Genomic DNA, 24,145 nt, shown 5'->3' on the forward strand with positions numbered 1-24,145 from the left:
CACATAAAGACTTTCATTTTCAAAGGTAATATAACTGGCCTAATTGCCTGTGAGAGGTTGGTGCCTGTATTAGTCAGGAGCTTGTATAGAGCTAAGTGAGTAGGAACCGTTCTTGTTTAAGGACCAAGTAATTATGCCTCTATCTAATTGTAAATTGACATTCGCAATACGTGCCACTAAGGCATTCCATTCTAACAGTTTGAGCAATTGGTAAGAAAAAAAATCTTATAAGCATGCAGTTGGTTATCTGAAGGCATGTGTTCACATTAGAGATGAAAAAGGTCAGGATATATCCGTATCGTCCTGACCCGCTCGAATTCGTATTTTTGGATAAATCCGAAATCAGTACGAAATATGGTATGCCAAATTCGAAAACGGGACGGAAACGGTTTAGGTGTTATCCTGACCGTTTTTTACTTTTCCGGTTTTTATTCAGGATATCTCGTTTTTTTAATACAGTATATACCATTTTTGGCCCACCAGAAGTCCAACTCAACTATGGCAAGACACAATCTTAGAACAGTCGTTATATTTACGATTTGGGATGAAGATGATTTTTATATAGAAATTGTAGTCCTCGACGAGATCTACAGCTTTCTAGTTTTGAGTTTTCTCATTTGAGATCGTTAAGATGCCCAAAAAAATAAACAAAATTTTAGCCATATATTAATCGCGTACGTGCGCTTGTCGGCTTAGAAAAATCATATCTTTCTTATATGGTGTCAAATTGAGATACTTTTTATATGAAAGATGTAGCACTTGTTAATTGTTAGTCATGCATCTAGTCCTACGGGTCGGTATTCCGTATTAATTTTTTGTATCATGACCGTGTTCGACGTAGTTCGGCTCGAATTAGTTTGTTTTCGAAATTCTCGATATTCCGTAAGTTCGTGTTCGTTTTCGTGTCCGGCTTTACCGCTTTTGTTTTCACGTTTTCATATTCCATCCGTTTTCTTCCCTAGTTCACATATAGATAAGGGATTAATTCCGTGAGGCCGTGGAGCATATGGTCCAACAAGTGGCAAATTGAGAGCATAATTTTATCTCCCTCTTCAAGTGACAATTACACATACATATCCAATCATAGCAACGTATCCCCTTTGATTTATACGATATTGTACGTGCAAGTACAAAGCGTGGCGTTGACTGACTTGTGTTCTTCAAGCTAGCCGACGTATGTCGATTGCATCACTGTAGCATGCAGACAACCGAACAAAGGTTATTTTTTGATGCGCTCTGAAGGTTTCTTGATTCCAGATCACTTATTTCTGATCGAGTTGACATTATTGCACTCTGAACCTTTCTTAATAGCGCAGATAAGAAAAAAAAATCATCGAGGAAGCAAACCAAAGAAGCCTCGCCATTGAGACCATTTCAAGAAAGAAGTAGACCTCAGCTTGCTGATATAAGCGTGGAAAATTTAAATCATGGCATCACAATGCACAACTACTGTAAATTTGACGTGAACTGAGCAATCTCTTACAGTGGAACCTATCCATCTATGTTTAAGTCCTCGATTTGACGTGAGTACTTGATTTTTCTAAGTCTATGCAACGGTGCTATTCTTTTAGTGGTAAGTGACGTGCCCGCCGACAGTGAGTTGTCTACGGTGACTTCATCACATCTCGAGATTTGACGATGTATGTAAGTGACTGCTCTTATTTTTTTGAATTTATTTAATGATGTTATTCTTTAAGTGGTAAGCGACGTGCCTGTCGACAGTAATAAGTTACCTATGGTGACTTTGTCACATCTCAAGATTTGATAGTGTATAGAGTGTCTGTGTTTTGTTTCGCATCAGATATCAAATATGGAACGGATAATGGTTAAGTTGTATTTGTATTCAGTATATCCCAATAAAAATTCGTATGTGTATTTGATATCCAAATAAAATTGTGGATATTTTTTTTAAAAATGTATCTACATTATCCTACTATTTTCCGTCGAATGGTCAGACGAAAAATATCCATACTATTTGCATCCCTAATCACTACTAAAAAATATTTGTCACTGCCAATTTCAAACTGATCATCACTGTCTTTTTGGAAACGGTAGTAATCAGTGATGACTTTATCAATGTTGATTTTAAGGAGGATCAGTGATACTACCGAAAAACTGACGGTGATAATCCAAACACTTCTAGTTTTAAGAAGAACCTTATGTTTCTAAGGACTTGAACTAATGACCTCGTGCATAATGTTCTTACCATATCAGCTATGCCACAACTTGTGACTATAGAACTGACGATATTCAACTTTACATTTACGAATCTTGTATTGCATGTTTGACACTCCAAATGATCTGAAATAAAAAAAAACAAATGTAAAGCTGTAGATCCTGTCAAGTACTACAACTTTTGTGATTTTTTTTAAAATATAAGAATTTATATTAGATATTTAGATAAAAAATCGTCTAAAATTTAATAAGGTATAAACTACAAAGTGTTAGATATCTTTGAACTCTAAAATTTTGGTATAAAATTTGTGTTGATCCGACTTCATATGAAAAAAATATGAATTTTTTTCGTGTAAACTAGGTGATATATAGCTAGAAACTAGCAGTGCTATATCCTTGTTAGTTAGTGACAATAACAGACAATAAAAACCTACCTATCCCTGCTAGTTGTAGCCATGAACCGGCACTAACAATGCTTACACTAACTGCACAACTGACGGTCTGACCGCCCTATAAATTTCCAAATGGGCCGCGTGAAACGGGCTGGCACGGGCCCGGTGCGAAAAAGCACGGCCCTAGCCTGGTACGGCCCGGCCTCGCCTGTGTCCGTGCCTGGCCCGGCCCGTAGCCATGCCCGTGCCTGGGCCGAAAGGTCGGCCCGTAGTGCCGGCCCAGGCACGGCCCGTTCCAACGGGCGGCACGGGGCAGGCACGGCTCGCAGCCGTCGGATCGCGGAGGCGGGGCGTGAGCCGTTGGATCGCCGGGCGGCCGGGGGGTCCGGTATATAAGCCGCCCGATGCCGCCGCTCTCCCCACTCCCCTCACTCGTAACCCTAGCCTCTCGCCCTCTCCTCTCCGGCTCTCCCCGCTCACTCTGTCGCTTGCCCGCTCCTCGCCGCACTCGTAACCCTAGCTCCTCGCCTGCTCGCCGCTCTCGTAACCTAGGCTCCTCGACGCCATCACCATGGAGTCTTCCGGCGGGTAAGGGGTCAGTTCCGGTGGCCGGTGGTTCCCTCTTCTCCCTCTCCGCCCTCAATCTCCCTCTTCTCCCTCAGATCCGGTGGTTCCCGCCCTCAATCTCTATCTGTTCCCTTATTCTTCATCCCTGAACGTCGATTGAGCCTCGTTCTCGGCATCCTCGCCGCATCTCCGTCATCTGTCCGTCGTCCACATCACTGGCTGCTGCCACCTCCGGGGCTCCGGTCTCTGTTGAGGTACTGGGGGCGTGCAATCAGTCCGTCTCATCGTCGTCGTTTATGGGGCTCTGGCCGTAGAGCTAAGGGTAAACCCTAACCCTAACCCAAACCCTAATCCCCAACCTAACCCTGCTTTTATCTGTTGATTGTGGCAGCCGTCGAGGAACCATCGCTGTGCTGTGTTCTGATCTGTTTTTGATCTTTTGATCTCTTTGAATTGCGGTGCTGAGTTCATTGAGGGGTTTTGCCAGTTTAGTGCCTGGGCCAGCACGGGCACGCTGAGCCTGGAGTCGGCATGGCACGACACGGCACGCTCCAGGAATGATAGTGCCGTGCCTGGGCCTGGAGTCGGGCACGGTGGCACGACACGGCACGGCACGGTTCATCAGCCGTGCCTAGCGTGCCGTGCCCAGACGTGCCGTGCCGGGGCGGGCTAGTGCCGTGCCGGCACGTTTGGAAAACTATAGACCGCCCCTCTGCCCGATCAGAATGGCCACTCTCCAATGGCTAGTCAACTGAAGTCAACTGCTGAGGAACTGTCCTGGAGGTCTAACTGCGCCTCGGCCAATCTAACTGCCGGTAAAAATTGTCCGGGCACAAACATTTTGCACCCTCCTTTGGTGACTCGAATATAGAGATCGGCGGACTGACCGGCAGCATGCGTGATCAGAGACCAGCCACCCAATGGAGCGACTGCAAGCCACAAACTCAACATGGCCTTCCGGTGCACCTGCGCCCCCTAATCGGAGAGCTCCGCTGGCTTGGCGATCTAACCACCTTGATGGCCGGTTAGACTGGCCGACCCATCTGGCTCAGCTTGAGGCAGGACAATATTGGACCGAGACGACCAGAGTTAGCCCTCGGTCAACAACAATCGAATCAAGCCATCAGAGACCCACTGTCAGACTGCCAAACCCACCCGTCAGATTGCCCTTGCTGAAAAAACAGCACACTGAAAGCCTTTCTCAAACCTTTTAAATTGCTAACTCCAGTTGTTTCCCCACAAGACAACCGTCACCTTTAGGATTTAGTTAACATTTTAAAACTATTTTTCAAAAGTTTTTCACCCACGTTCAAACCACCACTCATTTTTAATGGCAACACAATGTTAGACCTCTCAAATGGCAATAGACAATAGAAATGCAAAACACTGCCTCTTTTAATAGTATGACTATCTACCCTAAACTCGGCCATCTTAATCTTCTCTAATCACCACATGTCTAGTAAAATAAAATGACATACACTTCATACCTTTGCCTTGCACAAATCCACTTTAACTTCATGCTGAAACCCACAAGCATACATTACCCATATACTGTCCATTTCTCAAGCCACTTGATATCCATCCATGACATCAACTCTTTTAGTTTCTTCTCTTAAATGATACAAATCACTCATAGCTTCACATGGTCTTCGTTGACCTAAGCCTTACACGCTCTTCACTACCTTGGTCCTTTAGCACCAAGCTCTCTCTATTCGCACTTCACCGCCGCATAGTCTATCGTACCCAAGTCTCTAGCTTGCCCTTCACCCTTCCATAGTCCATCACAACCTACCCTTGCTTGATCATCACCATTTTTCCATACGTAATTCGTATTCTCAATGATGTTCACTTCATCAGTCAAATCATCTTTACCTTGAGCCTTCCAACATTCTTTCCATCGTATTCATATGGATGCGCCCAGGAGCTTTTGCATTAATAATGCATGCAAACAATTTAAAAACAAATAATACATATAGGACGCTACACGCGCTCAGCCGCGCAGATGGAAAAGCGCCTGAACAATAAGCACAATAGGGAACAGCGAGGAACAGCAACCGAAGAGTGGATTGAACAGTGGCAGCACAACGATTCAAACAATATATGAACAGTACCAGAAAAGTGCTGGCAGCACAACGATTCTGCATTGAAGATTAGACTATGGCGTTGTGTCACTGCCATGTTATGGCCCCTTATCGGCCCACATTGCAGTGGCGCAACTGTCCGGGCAGTAACTACACCTAATTTGTGTGCAAGGCATGTCTTTTTTTCTGATTGTGTATACAATATTCTCCTTGGATCCAAACTAATAAACATTGCTAGGTACATGGGCCAAATACACGGTTTTAAGGCCAAATATAACATTTTATCATCGTAACATATGGCAAGTAGGGGTAGTTCAAAACCACAAAATCAGGGCAAATATATGTGGTGGGAGGCAAGTGGTGGTGCATCTTCGATTCATCTCGCAGATGGACCACCTGCGGAGAGCAAAGCTGAGATATCACCCCCTAGAGTTGCCCTGACGCTACTATCCGACTCACGAGCTTCCTCCAATGCCATGCTCTCCTTCAGCTGCGCCACCACGGTAGCCATCGTTGGCCTTTGAGCAGCAGCATCTAAAGTGCACTGGTTCGCAGTGTCCACCACCTTCCACATGGAATTCACATCGTAGGCACCTTCCAGGCGCGCATCGGCGATACGACTGATGTCTTCACCTGCAGTTATCATCTGGTTGACTCGGTGAACGATGTGGCCATGGCCTGGCAGTATCGGAGCCTTGCCGGTGGCTGCCTCCAGCAGAACAACTCCGAAGCTATAGACATCACTGCTCTCGGTGAGCCTACCAGTGTGGTAGTACCTGAAGAAACAGCAGGCAAGAGCGTGCGTTCAACAAGAAGTGATGCTGTTACCAATAAGATTGTTTCATTACTTTCATCATAAACACTTGTACGAGCAGGGGCATGCATACTCACTCTGGATCGATGTAACCCGATGTGCCAGCTGCAGTGGCTGATATGTGAGTCTGACTGTCGCTTAGATAGGTTTTCGAAAGTCCAAAATCTGCTAGTTTGGCCTCCAGATTTCGACCCAGGAGAATGTTGCTGGTCTTCACATCACGGTGGATTATTGGAGGGTTGCATCCTTTGTGCAGATAATCCAGGCCTATGTATGGCACAGCAAGTTCCACAAAATCAAATTATATACAAAGAAGAGTGTATGGAGGATTTGCTTAAGGACCATGTTTTTCTTCCTCAAATTTAAAATATACCTTGTGCAGCTTCAAGCACTACTCGTACACGTGTTCCCCAATTCAAGGTTTCAGCAACACCATTTTTACCTGCATTGTATCAGCAGAAAAGAACATTGTTGATGGAAATATTTTTCTGTTTCTAGTTTTTTTTTTCATAAGTAAATTGGACAACTTACACACAATAGGACCAACAGTTTGATAAATTGAATACACACGTCATACATTAAATAAAGGAAATAAAGCGTTATCCATTTCTACTCATCTCTCATCCTACTGTTTAGATGTTCAGATAGAACAAAATAAAAGGGTGTCTAGCTCCCATAAGAACAGAACGTGTGTCCATGATTTAATAACATCAACTACTTCAGATGATAGAGGTCTACTTCCTTCGTCCTAAAATAACTGCACAGATCATTTTTTGAGGAGTCAAACTTTTTATATTTGACAAAATAAAACATACTAATATCTATGATGAGTAATAAGAATTGTTTTATTAATAGTGAAATATATTTTCATAATAAAGATATTAGCAATAGCAAATACAAATTTTGATATTAGTTTCTATAAATCTAGTCATACTTAAAAGAATTTGACTCCTCAAAAAATGAGATATGCGTAATTATTTGGAGACGGGAGAATAGATAAAAAGGACAGACCCAGTGCCGGAGGCTCCCACATGAGTGGGGTCTAGGAAGGGAACAACCGAGGCAAGCTTTCCCTTCACAAAATCTGCGGAGAGGCTGCTTCGAACCCACGACCTGGTGACTCAGTGGGACAGCTCTCACCACTACACTAGGCCTGCCCTTCAGACGGGAGAATAGATAACCCAAAAAAAATTGGACATTAAAATATCTAGCAGTTAATCTCAAGGGCAAATTAAATGCATTCAGATGATTATTACTTAGTAGTCAATTATGAGTGACTGCAAGTACAAACCTCTCAGATGATCAAAAAGACTGCCTTGAGACAGGTACTCATAAACCAATGCCAAGTGATCTCCTTCCCAGCAGTAACCAACCAAAGAAACTAGATTCCTGTGATGCACCTTTGTCAAGCTCTGAACCTAATTAACAAGGTACAAAAACAAAGGAAATTATAATGATTATAAAAAATGGACTTCTAAATTTTCTGTGCACTTTTTTTTATGACTGAATACAACACCTCAGCCAGAAACTCATCCAGCCCATGTAGTGATGACTCAGAACGCATCTTGACAGCAACCTCAGTACCGTTTTCTAATCGGCCGCAGTACACATGGCCAAAACCTCCATGTCCTATGAAACCTTCGAAATTATTAGTTATCTTCTCCAGCTCTTTGTACGTGAACTGGCGACTCTCGCTATTTTGCAGGTTGCCACCATGGCCTTTTGCACTTCTAGGAACATTATTCTCAAGTTCTGGATCTCTCACAAGATCGTCATATGTAGATTCTGGTCCCACTAGTCTCAGACATATATAACAGATATACCAGATTTAGAAAACTTCGAATATCTGTATACTTAATGCAGGTGACAAAATGAATAAGTACACACCGTTGGGATGTATTTTCTTTCTCCAGATGAAATATCCAAGAAAAAGTATAGCCGCTACCAGCACAGATACCCCTATTGAGACAGCTTTGACAATTGTCCCTTTTCTTGATGGATTTGTTCTTTGAGCGCACAGAGGCCCAACAACAAGCTGGTCATAGCTAAAATTGAAAAAGACAATCAGATCAGTTTTTTTTAAAAGAAAAAAGAAAAATCGTCTCTTTGAGAATCACATAAAACAGCTACAACAAATTTTGAAGCATCAAGAAGGAAGCCAAAACCTGAGAACAAGTTGTCGTGTGAGATTTTTACAAAAAGATTCTGGAAGCGGGCCACTCAGATGATTGCCAGACAAATTTCTGTAGAAAGTGACAGTCAAATGGTACTGTCCCCAGCCTAGATTAAATTTGCAGCCAAATACATTTACTTACAGAACTTGAAGTGATGACAAACTTGTTATGAAATCAGGTATGAGTCCATTTAAGTTGTTATAAGACAAATCCCTGAAATGTATCATGTGTGCACAACTTATTAGGAATGTCAAAAATCAAATAACCTTGTTCTTCAAACAAAATAGAGGTATACCTGCGCGTATCCCAAACTATAAGTGAATAACAAAATATGGTAATTAGGTACATCAAGATGTAGAGCATGATTTGTGACATATCACCCAATATTGTGTCAAGTCTTGTGGGGTATAAAACGAATCCATATAGATTACTCAATTAGAGGAAAGTCATGCAAAATGGCGAGTATGCCGTGGTCCTTCATCAATGAATTTCAAATATTCCAATATGCCATTCAATTTATATCAGAGAATATGATTATCATCAAAGAGGAATATATTTCAAAGACTGAGTACTAATTAAGTTGAGTAAATTAAACATGTAGGCATACGGAAATAAGGATGTCAGAAAAAGGCTCTCCTATAATGGTCTCATCAATTCAATTGATAAGAAAGTTTACAAGCCTAATTCATGCTCCTAAAGGAAGCATGATGCTTGTTGTTACTCTTCTTCATTCTTTTGTTTGATGCTTTAGAATTAATGTGTGCGTGGTCAAATAACATTCTAAGCTTTGCATATAAATCTGTCTAAATTTGAAATTAAACCACTGGATATGTCAATACTTTCATAGTATTGTCAATATTAATTTTAGTGAAACAAAGAAGGTATTGTGAATAATAACATGTTATAGAAATTCAAACAAAAAAGAATGAGAAACATGCCAACAATTTGTTTTGGCGATTTGCCCTAACTTAAACTTGGTGCATTATTTTTGCTTACTTGGTAGAGGCCATAGAGCCTCTATTTGAGAGGCTGCCCATTCAGGCTTCTGACATAAAGGCTCACAGATCGTCTTAGTACCATTCTAAAAGGTTGGGTACACCCCTCTAGATGAAGTTTTTTAGGAATCAGGAGGGGCAAAGCGCCCCTACTGGTTAATTTCTTCTGTAAAACCTTTACCTTTTACCTTCTGTTTTTGTGACTTCTCTAGGCAAAGTTAGGAGGACTTCTCTCTCTAGTGATCCATAGTGGAGTTTTTTTTTTGTGCTAGCATGAACATCTGGAAGCTTAAGCTTAGAGAGTGACTTAGGTAGAATTAAGGATTAAAACTTGCAAAAGTAGATACAGTGGTTTCAGTGGAACAAAACCTTAAGACCAGTACAATATATTGGCAAAAGGTGTAGGCTGCAGAAACGAACTTATCCAATAAGCGTCTAGCTAGGTGCAATCCCTAATGTACTGTTTGGTTCTCTATCATTGAGTGACTTTAATCACAAGTGTTGTTAAAGTTTCTAAAATTACTCTAAGCCAACAAAAACCGTATCAATTGAAACAATATAGTGTAGTAACCAGTGAAGCACTGTTTCTAGCACTCACAAAGTTTCCAGTGCCGTGAGCGATGTAAAATTCAGAGATATTTCACCGCTCAAGTCGCTGTTGGAGAGATTCCTGGAGCAGAATATTGTTTTCAAGTCAATCAACACAAGTAAAAATCATAAACATAAGAATCACAGAAGAATCACGATGCAATATATTCGAAACGATGTTTACAAATACTCACAGTGATATTATCCTAGCAAGGTCAGCACTTGGATTGTTGCACATCACGCCATTCCATAATGTATCTGGGAAACATGGATCCCCCGTCCAGTTTCTCTTGACTAAATACTTGAGTTTAATACCCATAATAGCATCAACTAGCATGTCACAATAATGAATGTGATGATCAGGTCATGACATGCATCATTATAAGTAAGCTAGGGGGCGCTAATTTTTTGACACAACCAGTAGTGGTTGAAGAATATTTCATGGTGCAAAAAAGGACTTGTATTGTTGCATATCTAGATGGGTAGCAAAGCTACGTAACTAGAAAATTGAAATGACTAATTCGCAAAAAAAAAAAAGAAATGACTTATGATTTAGACCGAATCGGAGGGAGTATTGTATATACATCAGGAGGAATGAGGGTACCGAGAACTCACAATCATTAGGCATTGTTGATGGAGCCAGAGCATCATCCAAGTCGATCAAAGTGTATATCTCAAGCGCATTGAGCATTGGTGGAAGCACGGAGGCTGCAGTGCCGACAAGGGTTATGTTGTGCTTGCCGTCGGGGGCAGTATACCACTCAGGGCTGCGCACACAGGAATCTGCAAGATATTGTGGGCTATACGGCTTCGAGATCAAAGGTTTGTCGTTCACGTATATATCGAATTCCCGGACTTGGGTGTTGTTAAAATCGGCGAAGTGCAGAAAGGCCATGAACCGGTACGTATTTCTGTAATCTCTCCCTGCGATGACGGTGAGCGACGTGCTGTTGTTGCCGGCCGGTTCTATGGCCCTCTGGAGAATGGGCGAGGGCACATCGAAGCTGGGGTCTGGCTGGATGTCAAGCTGCGTCGACATGTTTCTCCACTGTGGGCCGCTCTTCCCATACCAGAGTCGGTCGTGCGTATCTGTCGGATGCCTTATAAAAGAACAATAGGAAAGAGAGTAATGTGAGTTAATTAAAAACTGACTAGATTTGGGTAGGGTTTGCGTACGTATATTCATAGAGGTGAGTGTGCGTGCTAGCCAATGATCGTATCCAATGACGTACACTCCCCGACTCAAAATTTGGAATGGAGGGAATATAAGATATTTTTGCTTTTCTAGATTTGTAGTTTTTGCTATACACTATATCTAGATACATAATAAAAACAACGTATTTAGAAATGCCAAAAATATCTTATAATTTAAAATAAGCAGAGTAGTTTAATTAAAGCGACATCCAACTTCAATGGACCAGTTCACACCACCAACGACGAAATATGTTGAGTGCTATTATGAAATTGCGGTTATTTGTCATAAAACACCACACCGATTATTTTATTCATTTTTGTGTTTTGCAGAGAGAGAAAGTGGGGAAAATGTCTTTTTTTTCTTATCTTCAACCTCTGGCGGACACCTGTTCTCGTGCTCTCACCTCTCCGGCAAACGCTGCCGGTGCCTAGGGAGGAGGCGTCGAGCGTCATGTCGTCGGAGTTGATGTGGGTGAAGAGTGCATGGGAGATGGCGATATGGAGGAGGAAGAGTGCGCAGAGCACATAGTGGGGGGGGGGGGGGGGCGAAAGCGGCCATGATGCGTGCGAAGAACGGGAGGTGCGAGCCACGGAGGACCTTTGTGGAGAAGCGATAGATCCCTAGGACACTGACGGCTGTAGCTCCTCTGGCTTGCACACCATGGCTGGCTATGGCTAGGATCTTCTGGGTGGATCCTCCCAACGGGTGGGTGGGATTTGGTGCTTGGAGATGATTGGATTAGAGGAAATGGGGAGATGAGGTGGTGGCGTGGGGATGGGGGAATTTCTCGCCTTGTGTCGCCTCTAGCTGGGTCATGATTGGGATTGGAACGTGGTGGGGGGAGAACCCAAGAAGGCTCGAGGAGGGAGCGAGACGGAGGAAGACCTGCTTGCCCCCATTAGCACCACCGCTAGTAGGTCCAGCGGCAAGGGCTTCATCACCACCGCCACTACACCACAACACCGCTTCACCGTCAGACATCTGACGCTAAAAATTATATTTAGTGATGGATGATCCGATGCTAAAGATAACTCAGAGACCATCCGACGCTAAATCCTCATTTAGCGATTCAATGTCTGTCGGTATACGTATTCACAATCACCGTTTGCTTGTCTGTCGCTAAAGTGACTTATATCGTCATACAGTCTGTCGCTAAAAAATGGTCCCACCTGAGCCCAGCTCAAGCGTGAATTTTAGCCCGGCCCATAGTACAGGTGGAAATGTTTCTACCATAAATCAGCGCCGCCGCTGCTCTTCTCCCTCCCAATTCTCTCCAAATCGTCACTCCATCGGCTAGCGCTAGCTCCAGCCTCGCGCGACCCACCTCGCCCCGAGCGCCGGCGCCCCATCCACCACTTCGCGGCCCTCCGCATCTCTCTCCCTCAGATTCGACTCCTCCCTCTCCGCTCTTCTCTCTCCCTGCTTCCTATCCTCTCTCAGATCCAGAGGCCGAGCATGGCGGCGGCAAGCTCCATGGCAGCGACAGGATGCTAGCTGGTACTCCATGGCGGCTCGAGGGGCGGTGATGCGAGCAGCTGCCTCCTATCTTCGACCCGTCACGCACGCGGAGGAGCCCGGCGGGCAGGGCGCATCCGCGCCTTCAATCCAGTGAGCCGACCTCTTCCCAATCCCCTTCCCAATCCGGCCGCCGCTCTAGATGTGGAACGCGGCCTAGGCCTTCCTACTGACGGCGCGCTGGCCTCCACTCTCTAGCCTCTCCCTCAGCGAGTTCTTGTGTGTGGGTCAAATTACGGTGCCCACGGCCAGAGACATACAGGAGACTGTGGGATTCGGCAACCATGGCTGGATCCGTCAAGGTGGACGGCGACTATGGCAGCCTCCCATGGATCCAGGTGGTTTCTGGTAGTCCTCTTCACCTGTACATCCCTATCAGTCACAATGCTCTACTCTCATCTCCCCCCCCCCCCCTCCCTTCTCTGCTGATCCATCCCAACAGCTGCAGCTCGGCTCACTTGTGCTCCTCACTGTTAGGTTGCAGCACTTTGGTTGGATGAATTGTGTTCTCTTTGCCGCTACAGAAGCAATGTACTATTTTTTTATCATTAAATTTCAGTTTGGTGTGCAGGTAAAGTGTAACTCGAACTGCAGGGGGATTTTTAAATTCCATTGCCTAATCATTGTTTAATAATTGCAGCTCTTATTAGTTCAATCTTTTTGCCTAATTAAGGTCCCGGCATGCCAATGTCTATATTGTAAATGTGTTGGCTGGCAACAATTTATTTTATTGTTGATTAAACTGTGGTTGTACGAGCCCAATAATAATGCAAATGCCACTCTGAGTGCCTTATTAGTATTCTGTGAAGTGCATTCAGTACTATGATATCTGGTTGTTTTTTCTTCCTTAGTTCTGACCTGTTCATGTCTTGTCTGATCTTGTCATAGGCTTACACGGTGTCATTTTATTGCTGCATTACTAAGAGAAGATGGAATTCTCACTGCAAACTTGAATGAGCCCCTGATTACACTTGACAAAGGTGAATTTAGTCTTTGTGCTCAAATTGTTATCCAGTACTTGGGCTTTCAGTATAACATATCCTTGATGGTAAATTAACTGAACAAAATTTGCAAATGTTTGCTCACTACAAGTTAATCTGTCATCATCTGTGTGGATTGATATGCTTTGCTCTTTTTATAGACAAAATCAAACTTCATCTGCGGTGGTTGGGGTTTACAGTTTGTGGATGCATATGTAGCATGTCTGTCTTTTTCCAATTGTTGCTTTGCCTATCAGAACTATTATGTCAGCATATGCCTCTATGGTAATGCTTGCCTTGCTCCATGGCGTTAGTAGTAGTTGTCCTATAGATGTAGCTCCAGGATCTTGTTATTCTTATGATAAAAAAATCTGACTTTGCACCTTTGGTTGGTCAGATTGGTGACGCCCGTGGCCGCAGTGAGCTAGGACTCTGGATCTGGTGGCATGTCTTTCACTAGCGTGGGTGCAAGAGTGAACATGGAGGCCTTCTGCATCCAAGCCGACTAGGTCTTTCTCCCTCCCATGCATATCTTTTAACTGTTCAGCAGCAAGCATAAGCATGCACCTCCAGTCGAATCATAGTTTCTGATGGAGCGTTTATTTGGATGTTGTAGTGATTACCTTAAGGAATCCCTTATAGTGCATCTCTGGTGTATTTTCTATGACTGGGCTGGCGTTTGTTATATATGTTTTAGCATAGGTGAGGCGAGCTCGTCCCAACCTCATATTTCAAAAATTAAGATAACTCTTCTGAATGTACTACTGTGTTTTTAGTTTTAAGTGGTACTGACTACTATTTTTCATGAGAGGAGTAAAACAAGAAGTGCTGCCATGATGCTGATAATTATTTATCTGCACTTTGCTATTTTTTCCTGCATGTTGGAGCAGCGCTTGCCTACCTCCACCATTCACGTACTATTGGAGCTACTACCACCATGTGTATGTATTCACTACTGGAGCTGCTTCCTCCACTGCTCCTGTTTTATTAACAGTACTAATAATTCAGAAAGCTTGAGCCTTCTGATTGTGTCTTATAGATGCTTTCTTTTTCTTAGTTAATCTGCACTGATGTGTGCATGTTACTAAATCGATGACTACAGAATACTACCTGCAGTGCTCCTTTCATAACAGTGTGGCATATACTGAACAAAAGGATGGAGTTGTCATGATTATCACCATATTTTTTTCTCTTCTTATGAATTGATAGTTTTTGCTATATAGAGTAGTGGATGGCTGAATTATTCATGTCATGTGTCATGTTTGTCGTTAGGCAAATTCAGACCTAGCCAGTGGATAAATAATTTAGCAATTTCAGAATAATGGATGTTTAGCTGAGTTAAAGCAATATCTAGTGATCATCATACTAAGTAGAGTACTATCTGCAGTGCTCCTTGCATTCAAAGGTTAAGGATGACGGAATAAAAATGGTCTTGCCTTGATTCTGTGACAGTGTCCTTTTTCATCAGATTCTTGTTGCCCTTTTTCGTCACCTTACAACAACCTGTTGATGCTAGCTTCCTTTTTGTATTATTATTAGGTTCATGTTTCACAAATCAGAGAAGACAATGTCAGTCCAATTTAACAGGTAAGTTACTGAATAATGTTCAATGATATTTATACATGAGAAAATAATTCTTGAGAATCCAGTTACTATTTCCTTTTGAAATTAAAATGCATCAGTCGATGTTACATCACATGATCACTGTTGGTCTTATGGTGTAAGACTAGCGCTGTTCCATCACAAGCGCCTCCACAAATGCTCCCATCTACACAACTAACAGATACCATATCCTTCTCTGTGTACCACAGGCTCTGCTTTCAATTTTACACAGATTTGGAACTAACCGCAATCTATATTCTTAGTCTGTACCACAGGACTTGCTTGTCTTTTCTTTTGTCAATTTTTCTTCCATGTATTGTGGTCTCAGAATTTTTTGTTTTGTCAATATATGATCTATAAAATATGTTTGATACCAGCTTGTGTCTATGAATTCAGTACCTAGCAGATTCGAGTACTGAACATAGCTAGTCTCATTGTTCCTTCCATGATTTAAGTAGTGCACTAGCATTTTCTGCTCATTTGGAATTGAGTAACACATAGTATTGAAGTAGCAGTAACCTGCTCTAGAAATATTATTGTAAAAAAAATATGACTTAGGGTAAGTACTTGGTATGCTGTTTGCTATTTGACCAACAACTCATTTTTTCACATTGATTCTATACTGTACATTTTCTTCAAAAAAATGTTGGCTTTCTGCTAATCTGTTTACATTATATTTATTCATCTATGCAATACTTGGTTTTTACAAGCAACCCAGATTTTAAAATTCTTGCCAGGTTAATCCTTTGAATGTTACTAATTAATTGAGCAAATTATGAATTGTACCTATACATTTTCATCTGCATAAACAGACCTAGTATAAATCGATAAGTAGCAAATAGTAAGGTTTGAAAGTTTTAGTATTCGAGCAAACTGAATATGTGAATTATATTTGTGAAACTATGTCATCTCATTCTCTCACTGTAAGTTGAAAGTTGCAATTTGTAACCGAGTTATATTTATCATTCTGTTATTGCACTGCAGTAAATCAATTGAAATAGCAGCAGCTCATCTCGCTCTGTTCGGCAACTTGGTCTTGGCTTGTTTCAGTTCAGCAACAGCTCAACCATGTGTTTCAGGTTCTGAATTTTTGAGTAGCAGGAGAAATGACAAGCCATCCTTGCTTTTCATCTAATCAACTACTTAGACGAAATCAATAATATTTATATCCTGTAGTGAAAGAGTATAGACTTGTCGATTGTGTAGGTTTACAATTTTTACAGGCATGTAACTTTGCTTCTTTTGAAAGCAGTGTTTATATGCATCTAAAATGGAGTGATTCCTACTTTTGTAATGATACATCATACTGAAGCATAGTAACTTTATCTGATCATGGATCTATGTTAGCATGTTGCTGATTGCATGTTAGTTTTGGTTTCAGGGGCTGCTAGGGTGCTAGGTAGCAAGTTTGTGGATGACTTGCCACTCAAAGCTGATTTAGGTGCTAGTCGATCTCATTTGGATATAGGTAGCTGATATTGTAGACTTATTATTGATGAATCATTGATTCATGTTTGTAATGGCTGACCATATATGTATGTCTTAGTGAGTGTTTGGACTTGGTCATGAATGAATCTATTTGTATGAGAAACGTGCACAATGATGTTACTTTTGTATTAATTTGCAACCAAATGGCCTTTTATTTTTTTATTAAATGCATTTAAATGATCTCGTCAAACCATCCATCGCTAAAAACATTTGTAACATTAAATTGTCTGTCGCTAAAGAGTAGCAGCAGACTATCTGTCGCTAAAAAAATTTAGGGCAACGGACTATCTATCGCTAAAAGTACTGTCTGACGCTAAAGATTTTTAGCGACAGGACTTACAGCATCTGCAGAAGTCTGTCGCTATAACTTTTTAGCGTCAGATTGTTTGTCGCTGTAGCCGCTTTTAGCGTCAGACCGTCCATCGCTAATCTTGGTGTTGTGGTGTAGTGCGCCATCATTGAGTCCATCGGGGCTTGGGCAGCCCGCGCTCGTGAACACGAGGGGGGTTGAGGCACCGGTGGCGGCGTGGCATGTGGATGCGAACAGCGCGGGATAACTAGGTGTGGCGGCGGCTGCCAAAGAGGTGAGAGCACGAGAACAGACGTCGGCAAGAGGTTGAAGATAAGGGCAAAAAGGACATTTCCCCAATCTTATCTCTAGAAAACTGAGAAATGAATAAAAATTATCGATGCAATGTCTTACAATAAATAACCACAATTTCATAATGGTACTCAGCATATTTCGACGTTGACCGTGTGAACTGACCAATTCCATTGAAGTTGGATATTCAGCAACAAAAATAGCCTTCAATTAAATATCAAAAAGAGAAAATGACACTGATCACATACAACAACTGAACAACTTGTTAGAGTTAAGGAGGGTGTGCAATCAAACGGCAATGCTTGGTCACACATATAGCAAGTTGTATACTTACCATGACGCCGACTCCCAAACAAAAATGCCGCATGCTATAATGGTTTAGCGGGTGCACATCTAACCACATCTGTACAGAAAACTATATCTTTTGTGTTCATCTTTTCTATAAGCTTAAACTTTTAAGTCGAAAATTAGTTCATGCGTGCAGCTCAATATACCATCAGGCCAAGAGGTCTTCAGTTCTAATAGTCGTAGATGGCATAATTTAATAAAAATAATTGTTGCCTGCTTCTAATTTACACGAGGACCATGTTGATGTGGCGTTGAGGTATGACCGTATAAGGGCAGCTCCAACAAAGTTAAAACAGCTAAGTATAGAATATTTTATTCACTAAGAAGAGAAAGTGGTAGGCTACCTCTTCATGAAGAGCTAAGCTCATACACTTTTTTATGATTCGTGTGTTTATGACCACATATTTTTCTATAGTACTCCATCCATCCCAAATTATAAGACTTCTTGACCATTTTTAATTCATTGCTTTTACTATGCATCAAGACATAGTGTTTATCTAAATTTATAGTAAAACCTATGTATTAGAAAAATCAAAACGTCTTATAATTTCAAACGGAGGAAGTAGCATGTTAGGTTACTTCATTTTTATCCTTTTTAAGTTCATATGAGCTAGAAGGCCGACTCTATTGTTGAGAGTGCCCTAAGCGAATTGCATGCCATTTTCAATCACCTTAAGCTTTTTAAGTTAATTTTTTGGTGCATGGAGCTCAGCACTTTGCTAACCTTGATTTTAAAAATAGCAAGTTGGATTTAAAAGTACTGATCAGCCAAAATTGCTTAAAAACATCATCAATATAATTGACCAAATTTTGCTGGAAAATATGCCCAAAATTTTCTAATCAAATAAAATTTTCAGCAATTTGGCACTCAGATGAGTTAAGATCTCATCTGGTGCAACTACTTTTAGCTATTTTATTAGTTTTTTTTTCTCTACCATATTTCCCTTTAATTTCCATTGACAATGGAGTTGTACTCTAATGTGTGTCAAATTAGACAAAAGCATGTGATTACAAACTATTGCATTATATGTAATTTGTCTTAACTAATTTCATAAGATTTTGCTGAATTTTAGGCTGATATACAAAACTACTATGGAGAATAATCTTGTGAAACAAACTATTGTACTAGTTCACGAACTAGGGTCAGTTAATTACAGTTAGGTTTCTTGTGTTGGAACATGCCTACTGGGATTTAAATCCTTGACTTGGCATGGATCGAAGCTAATTACTAATTTTTTTCTGGGTCGGATTTATTCTTAAGTTTAGTGGAACGTCGTAGTATGTTTTTGTATCAGCAATGAGGTGATTTCGCCCATTTCAAAATCTGTCGACTCGATCTCTCAGTGCTCGTATGGGTAACGTGTTTTGCGCGTATGCGCTAATAGGAGTGCCTGTGCGTGCATACAAGGGTACGCGGGAAAAAAAATGTATGGTACTAGCTAGTCCAAACAAACCACTCAGCCAATTTGCACCCATATGGACCGGAAGAACGATTTCCATACCTGGTCACTGGAGCGTCTGTCCCCATCATTCGGCGGTCGTACATTGACATGGACTGGTTACCGGAGACGGGCGGATAGAGCCCGTCCCCGAGCTTCCTGAGCTCCACCACGGACACGAACGGCGTGCCGCGGCCGGTGTTGACCAGGCACACCGGCGCCCACCCCGCCCACGCCACGAACACCGCCTCCTTGGTGGTGGCGTTGGTGTCGGCAGGCCCCACGGTGACGGTGTCCCACGGTACGGAGCCCAGGTGGATCTCGAACTGCACCGACGAGCTGCTCTGTTTGTCGTAGTTGCCGTACAAGAACTGCATCCGCACCAGGTACGTGGCCGCGGTGGCGGTGGGGAGCGCGTAGCAGTTCCACTTGCCGGAGGGAAAGCTCCTGAGCGAGTAGATGGCGTCCACCCGCCCGTTCTTCGCCTGGTCGGCAGCGGCCGTGGCCACCACGTGGTTCTCACCGGCGTCGACGAACGTGCCGTCGGGGACATACCTGAGGTTGGTGTTGGGGTCCATGTAGTCACTGTACTTGTCGTCAAGGCCGCAGTCGATGCTCAATTCTGCATAGACATTAGTTCATGCACGACAGCACGAGTGATATCATCACTTCTCTGATTCTCTCGACTCTCGAGGGTAACAAGTAGGATCTGACTCGTATATATAGATCGAACCTATCTCATCGCCGACGACATGAAGAGCAAACACGAGCACCAACGCAGCCCAAAGAACCAAGAACACCGCCATGGATCCGACGTGAAACAGGAGCGAGCACCACAACAAGCTAGCTGCTAGTAGGAATGACCAGCCACGAGAACTTTTCACAATGCAAGCAAGGGCGTTCAATGGAGAGGAAAGCTTCTTATGACCCCTCAATGTGCTACAAAATATGCTATTTTTTCGCTCGTGGTTGTTAGTTACTTATTATTTCACCTATCTTGTCCTTGCGTCTGCTGCCATATGTATGGGTTTGGTTAGTTTCAAGTTTTACTCTTTCGTAGTAGTTGCCATACAGTGCAGTGTGGACTTGCCGTGAAATGCTTAATTAATTTGGTTGTTTGTTTCTTCTTCTCATGATGCCTAATAACGACTTCTTCCTTTCATTGCTCCAATACTCAAACCTTTATAATACTGTTCGAACACAAACATGCTACGAAAGGAAGAAGTTTGGTTGAGAATGTCACATTATTTTTTCAACGTGACAGGTACAGTTGAATGTCACCTTACGTCAGTTTGGTTGAGAAATTTGACAAGTAAAACTTTAAGGCAGTGGCAGGAAAGATACAACCTCCTAGGAGAGTTGATCTTGAACAAATAAGGTCTCACTCACTATTACTGAAGCAATTTTAGAGTCCCATTTTTTCCAGAAATTGTAGGATAAAAGTCCATCTCTAAATTTAATAGACCACCACATAAGTATTTTTATGATATGGCAACGCTTTTAAGAAGAAAGAGAAGATGTGAGTTTCATCTAGATAAAACTAAGTCATGAAATTAAATGTTTAGGAAACTATAAAATGAAACTTCGCATTGAGAATTAATGGATGTTTCATTTTATTTTTATATGATGTGTCAGTCTTAAAAATAACACCATGAAACTCTCCATTAAAAATGGCCTAAGAGAGCTTCACAGTGTCCTGTTGGTATCTGTTTCTAGAAATTAACTAGCCGTCTCTAACAATCATTTTTTAGGGACTGTTGGTATTCCAACGCCCATAGAAATGCTCCATTTCCAGGGTACGTGGTCAGTTAAGTTCATTTGTGAGTTCCATATAAGATAGCTTCGCCGAATTCGATAATGCAATTCTTTTATTGGCTGGTTCATTGAGGGGCCAGTGCTCGAAGATCATAATCTACACTAGTACAGAAAATGTTTTTACTAGCTGTATTTTTCCAATTTGCAATGGCATTTTTAGGAATAGCCAGTGTGAAAGGCTAGATGCCTCGAGGATTGCTCCTTTTACTACTACATCCTAAAGTCACTTGTGATTAAACAGCAGAAACATTCTCCTCGTATTCACTCTATTGGACTTTGAAATGAATATTTGAGGCTCTAAACAAATTGAAATGAAAAGAATTTCAACTATAAAGTTTAAGATCCCATCGAGATCTACAACTTTGTTATTGGGCATTTTTCCATGCAATGTCATTTGAAAAACTAAAAACATAATTTCAAAATTATTAATCCTAAAACATAATTTCTAGCCCTAAATGATTTCAAATGAAAAAGTAGTAAACTATAAAGTTGTACATTTTTCATGTACTACAAGTTTTGTTTAGATCATTTCTGCATCTGAGATCATTTGAAAATTCAAAATAACTGATTTCAAATCATTTATAGTGTCGCTAGGTTAAAAAACCGCTAGTGTAAATTCATCTTTACTTGCGGATTTGCTGCCAGTAGAAATCATTTATTTACACTTGGGGTTCTCTTAAGGATGCTGCCAGTACAAATCAAATTTGTGCTGGCGGTAGGTGTCGATGTTTTACCACCGATAGCCTGCCACGGGGTCCCCGGGGCAGTTTGTTCAGGCTTCAGCGTATGCAGAACTCGATGATAAACGCAAGAGACAGTCGATTTATCCTGGTTCGGACCCTCGATCGTTGATCGAGTAATAGCCCTACGTCCAGTCGGCGTTAGCCTTTGCGTTCGATTGATTGTAAAGTGTTGTATCGTACAATTGTTCTCTGAACCCCCGATCCAAGGAGCCCTGCCCTCCTTTATATAGTCAGGAGGCCAGAGTCCTAGTCGGTTTACAATGAGAGTTCCTAGTAGGATTACAGAATAATACTACTACTAAGATTACATGGGAAGAATCCTAGTTAGACTAGTTCTCCCTTCCTTGCGGGGTATCCCGTGGGTCCCGCACTGACAAGCCCCCGAGCACTTCATGGTTGAGTTCTGAAAGCCTCGTCTTGTTCCTTCAAGTCTTGTCAAGCAGGAACAAGCGTCGTCCGAGTGCTTTCTTGAGCGAAACCGTGTAGCGCTTCGTGAGATCTTCGCATGGCGTGTACCTTTTTGAAGAAAAAAGTACTCCCATTTGGATGTAGCCCCCGAGCCTCTTGCTGTTTGGCACAAGGAGCTTGAGGGTCTTTTCTTAAAATCGCCCTGATTCTTCGTCGAAGGGCTCCCGAGCATATACCCGGGTTCTTTGTCGAAAAGAGCTTGGATTTAGCTATATCCGGGTTCTTTTTATCGTGTGGCCTTGAAGTCGTCTGTCTTGAAGAAGTCTTCTGAGTGACGTGTGCTTTTTTGAATGAAAAAGTACACTCAATGAGTGTAGCCCCCGAGCCTCTTGCTATTTGGAACAAAAAGTTGGAGGGTCTTGAATCTTATGTTGTTTGAGAAACTGTTGTCTTGAAGTAGTCCTCTTGGTGACATGCGCTTTTTTGAATGAAAAAGTGCACTCACTAAGTGTAGCCCCCGAGCCTCTTGCTATTTAGAATAAAAAGTTGGAGGGTCTTGAATCTGAGTTGTTCGAAAGAACTGCATACCTCTCCTGTTGCAGCCCCTGAGCATATATTCGGGTTGTTTTGTTCAGGAAGAACTCAGATGCAGGGTCCTGGCATATTCTCTGGTAGTCTGCTGTTGTCAGATGTAGTTGTATGGTGGTGGTTGAGTGTGAATGTTGTTTGTCCACGAGTTGTACAGTGTTGGTATATTCTTCTGAATATGCTTGTCCTTGAGTACTGTTCCTTCACGCCTGAGTCCTTTTTCATTGAATTCTGTCTTTTCACTATGTCCTTTGTTAGGCTAGTTTCGTTTGTGCTCCTGGTCCATGTGCACCGCTCCTTCGGTCTATAAATACCCTCCTGGAGTGTTGTTTTGATTCGTTGAGCGTTTTGTTGCTTGTTCTGAAGTCTCTGTAGTCATGAATGTGGTAGTTTGTGAAGTAGAGCAGCCCCCGGGTTTATTTTGCGGTTCTTTTGTGTCTTGCCGTAGCTGGAGGGAGTCTTGTGATAGGGATTAGAGGTAGGCTAATCCTGCAGCAGCAATGTACCAGGATGTACATGGCGGTAGTTGGAGGAAGTCTTGTGATGTGGGCTTCGTTCCTTCATCTGGTAGTTCTGGGTTGATCCTCGTTGCCTACCCTGAGACTGTCCAGTGTAGATCAACACCATATCCAGTATCACATCGGTCTTGGGTAGACAGATGCCTGCCGACCTTCTTCGCTCCATGTTGTCCTGCCGTGCTGCTGATTTCCGCCCTAGATGCACTGCGTCCGTCCTTTGAAGAAAATATGTAGTCGAGGGCGGTTTGTCCTTCCGAGTAGTAATTTGGAACACGTAGTCGTTCCAGAGCCTAGCCGTGTCTAGGTTCCTCTTTGCTACTTTGCTTTTCGTGGTCCAAGTTCGTTGGGTCTTGTAAGATGTGTAATCTTGTATCTTTTGAAGTCATTTGTAATAGAGAGAATCTTGTCTTCTGAGTTGTCATTCTTTATTCTGCTGATGTCCTGGTTGTCTATGAGATTCTCAAGTTCTTTATGTTTGAACCAGGTTGTTATGTTCCTTGTGAGGTAACCTCCCGTTGCTTCATGGCTGATGAGTTCTTTTTGCAGCCATATGGTAACTCTGCCATTTTGCTGGATGGATAAGTCCGAAATCTGCCCATTGAACTGTACCATTGTGTGGATTTGTGCCTTCCATCATTTTAGCTGTGTCAGTAAATGGACCGTTGCGTACTCATACCGTGTTTTAACGGGCCTGGTGGGCCGCGTTTTTACCGGTGTAAAATCTATTTAAAGGCCTTTGTCCTCCTTTTCTTTGGTACCCTGCCTTTGCCTTTGAAAAAACCCTAGCCTTCGCAACTCCGCCGTCGCCATTGCCACTGCCATTGAGCGTTGCCGTCCGAGCCTTCTCTTTCCCTAGTGTTTTTTTGCCTCCGTTAGTACATGGGTAGGAAGAAAGCCGTGAGTAAGTCCCAAGCAACCTTTGTGGACGAGGAGTCATCACTTTCCATGATCAAGAACCAAGAGTTCGTGGCCATGAGGGCTGCCCAGAAGGCTTGGCCGGCTCCGACAACGACTGAAGACCAGCTTCGTGAGCTTGTTAGCGATGGTCTGATCCAGAGCAAGGACATTGCTGAATGGAGAGCTCTAGGTGAGCATCGGGTCCTTTCTCCAGGCCCTGGT

The 24,145-nt window shown here is 42.4% G+C and overlaps 1 protein-coding gene across 1 annotated transcript; it reads right to left on the reverse strand.

Moving 5' to 3' along the window:
- Positions 1-5,591: 5,591 nt before the first annotated feature.
- Positions 5,592-19,760, reverse strand: LOC136544009 (probable LRR receptor-like serine/threonine-protein kinase At5g59680). Its single transcript, XM_066536301.1, has 13 exons — positions 19,688-19,760; positions 19,018-19,576; positions 10,402-10,886; positions 9,981-10,116; positions 9,797-9,868; positions 8,345-8,416; positions 8,195-8,272; positions 7,917-8,074; positions 7,546-7,823; positions 7,321-7,447; positions 6,403-6,471; positions 6,107-6,296; positions 5,592-5,991 (listed from the first exon to the last, which is right to left on the reverse strand). Exons 1-13 carry the CDS (start codon positions 19,758-19,760, stop codon positions 5,592-5,594), a joined length of 2,697 nt encoding a protein of 898 aa, XP_066392398.1.
- Positions 19,761-24,145: the final 4,385 nt, after the last annotated feature.

The sequence above is a fragment of the Miscanthus floridulus genome, chromosome 3 (assembly GCF_019320115.1).
Source record: "Miscanthus floridulus cultivar M001 chromosome 3, ASM1932011v1, whole genome shotgun sequence".
In the NCBI taxonomy this organism is placed as follows: domain Eukaryota; kingdom Viridiplantae; phylum Streptophyta; class Magnoliopsida; order Poales; family Poaceae; genus Miscanthus; species Miscanthus floridulus.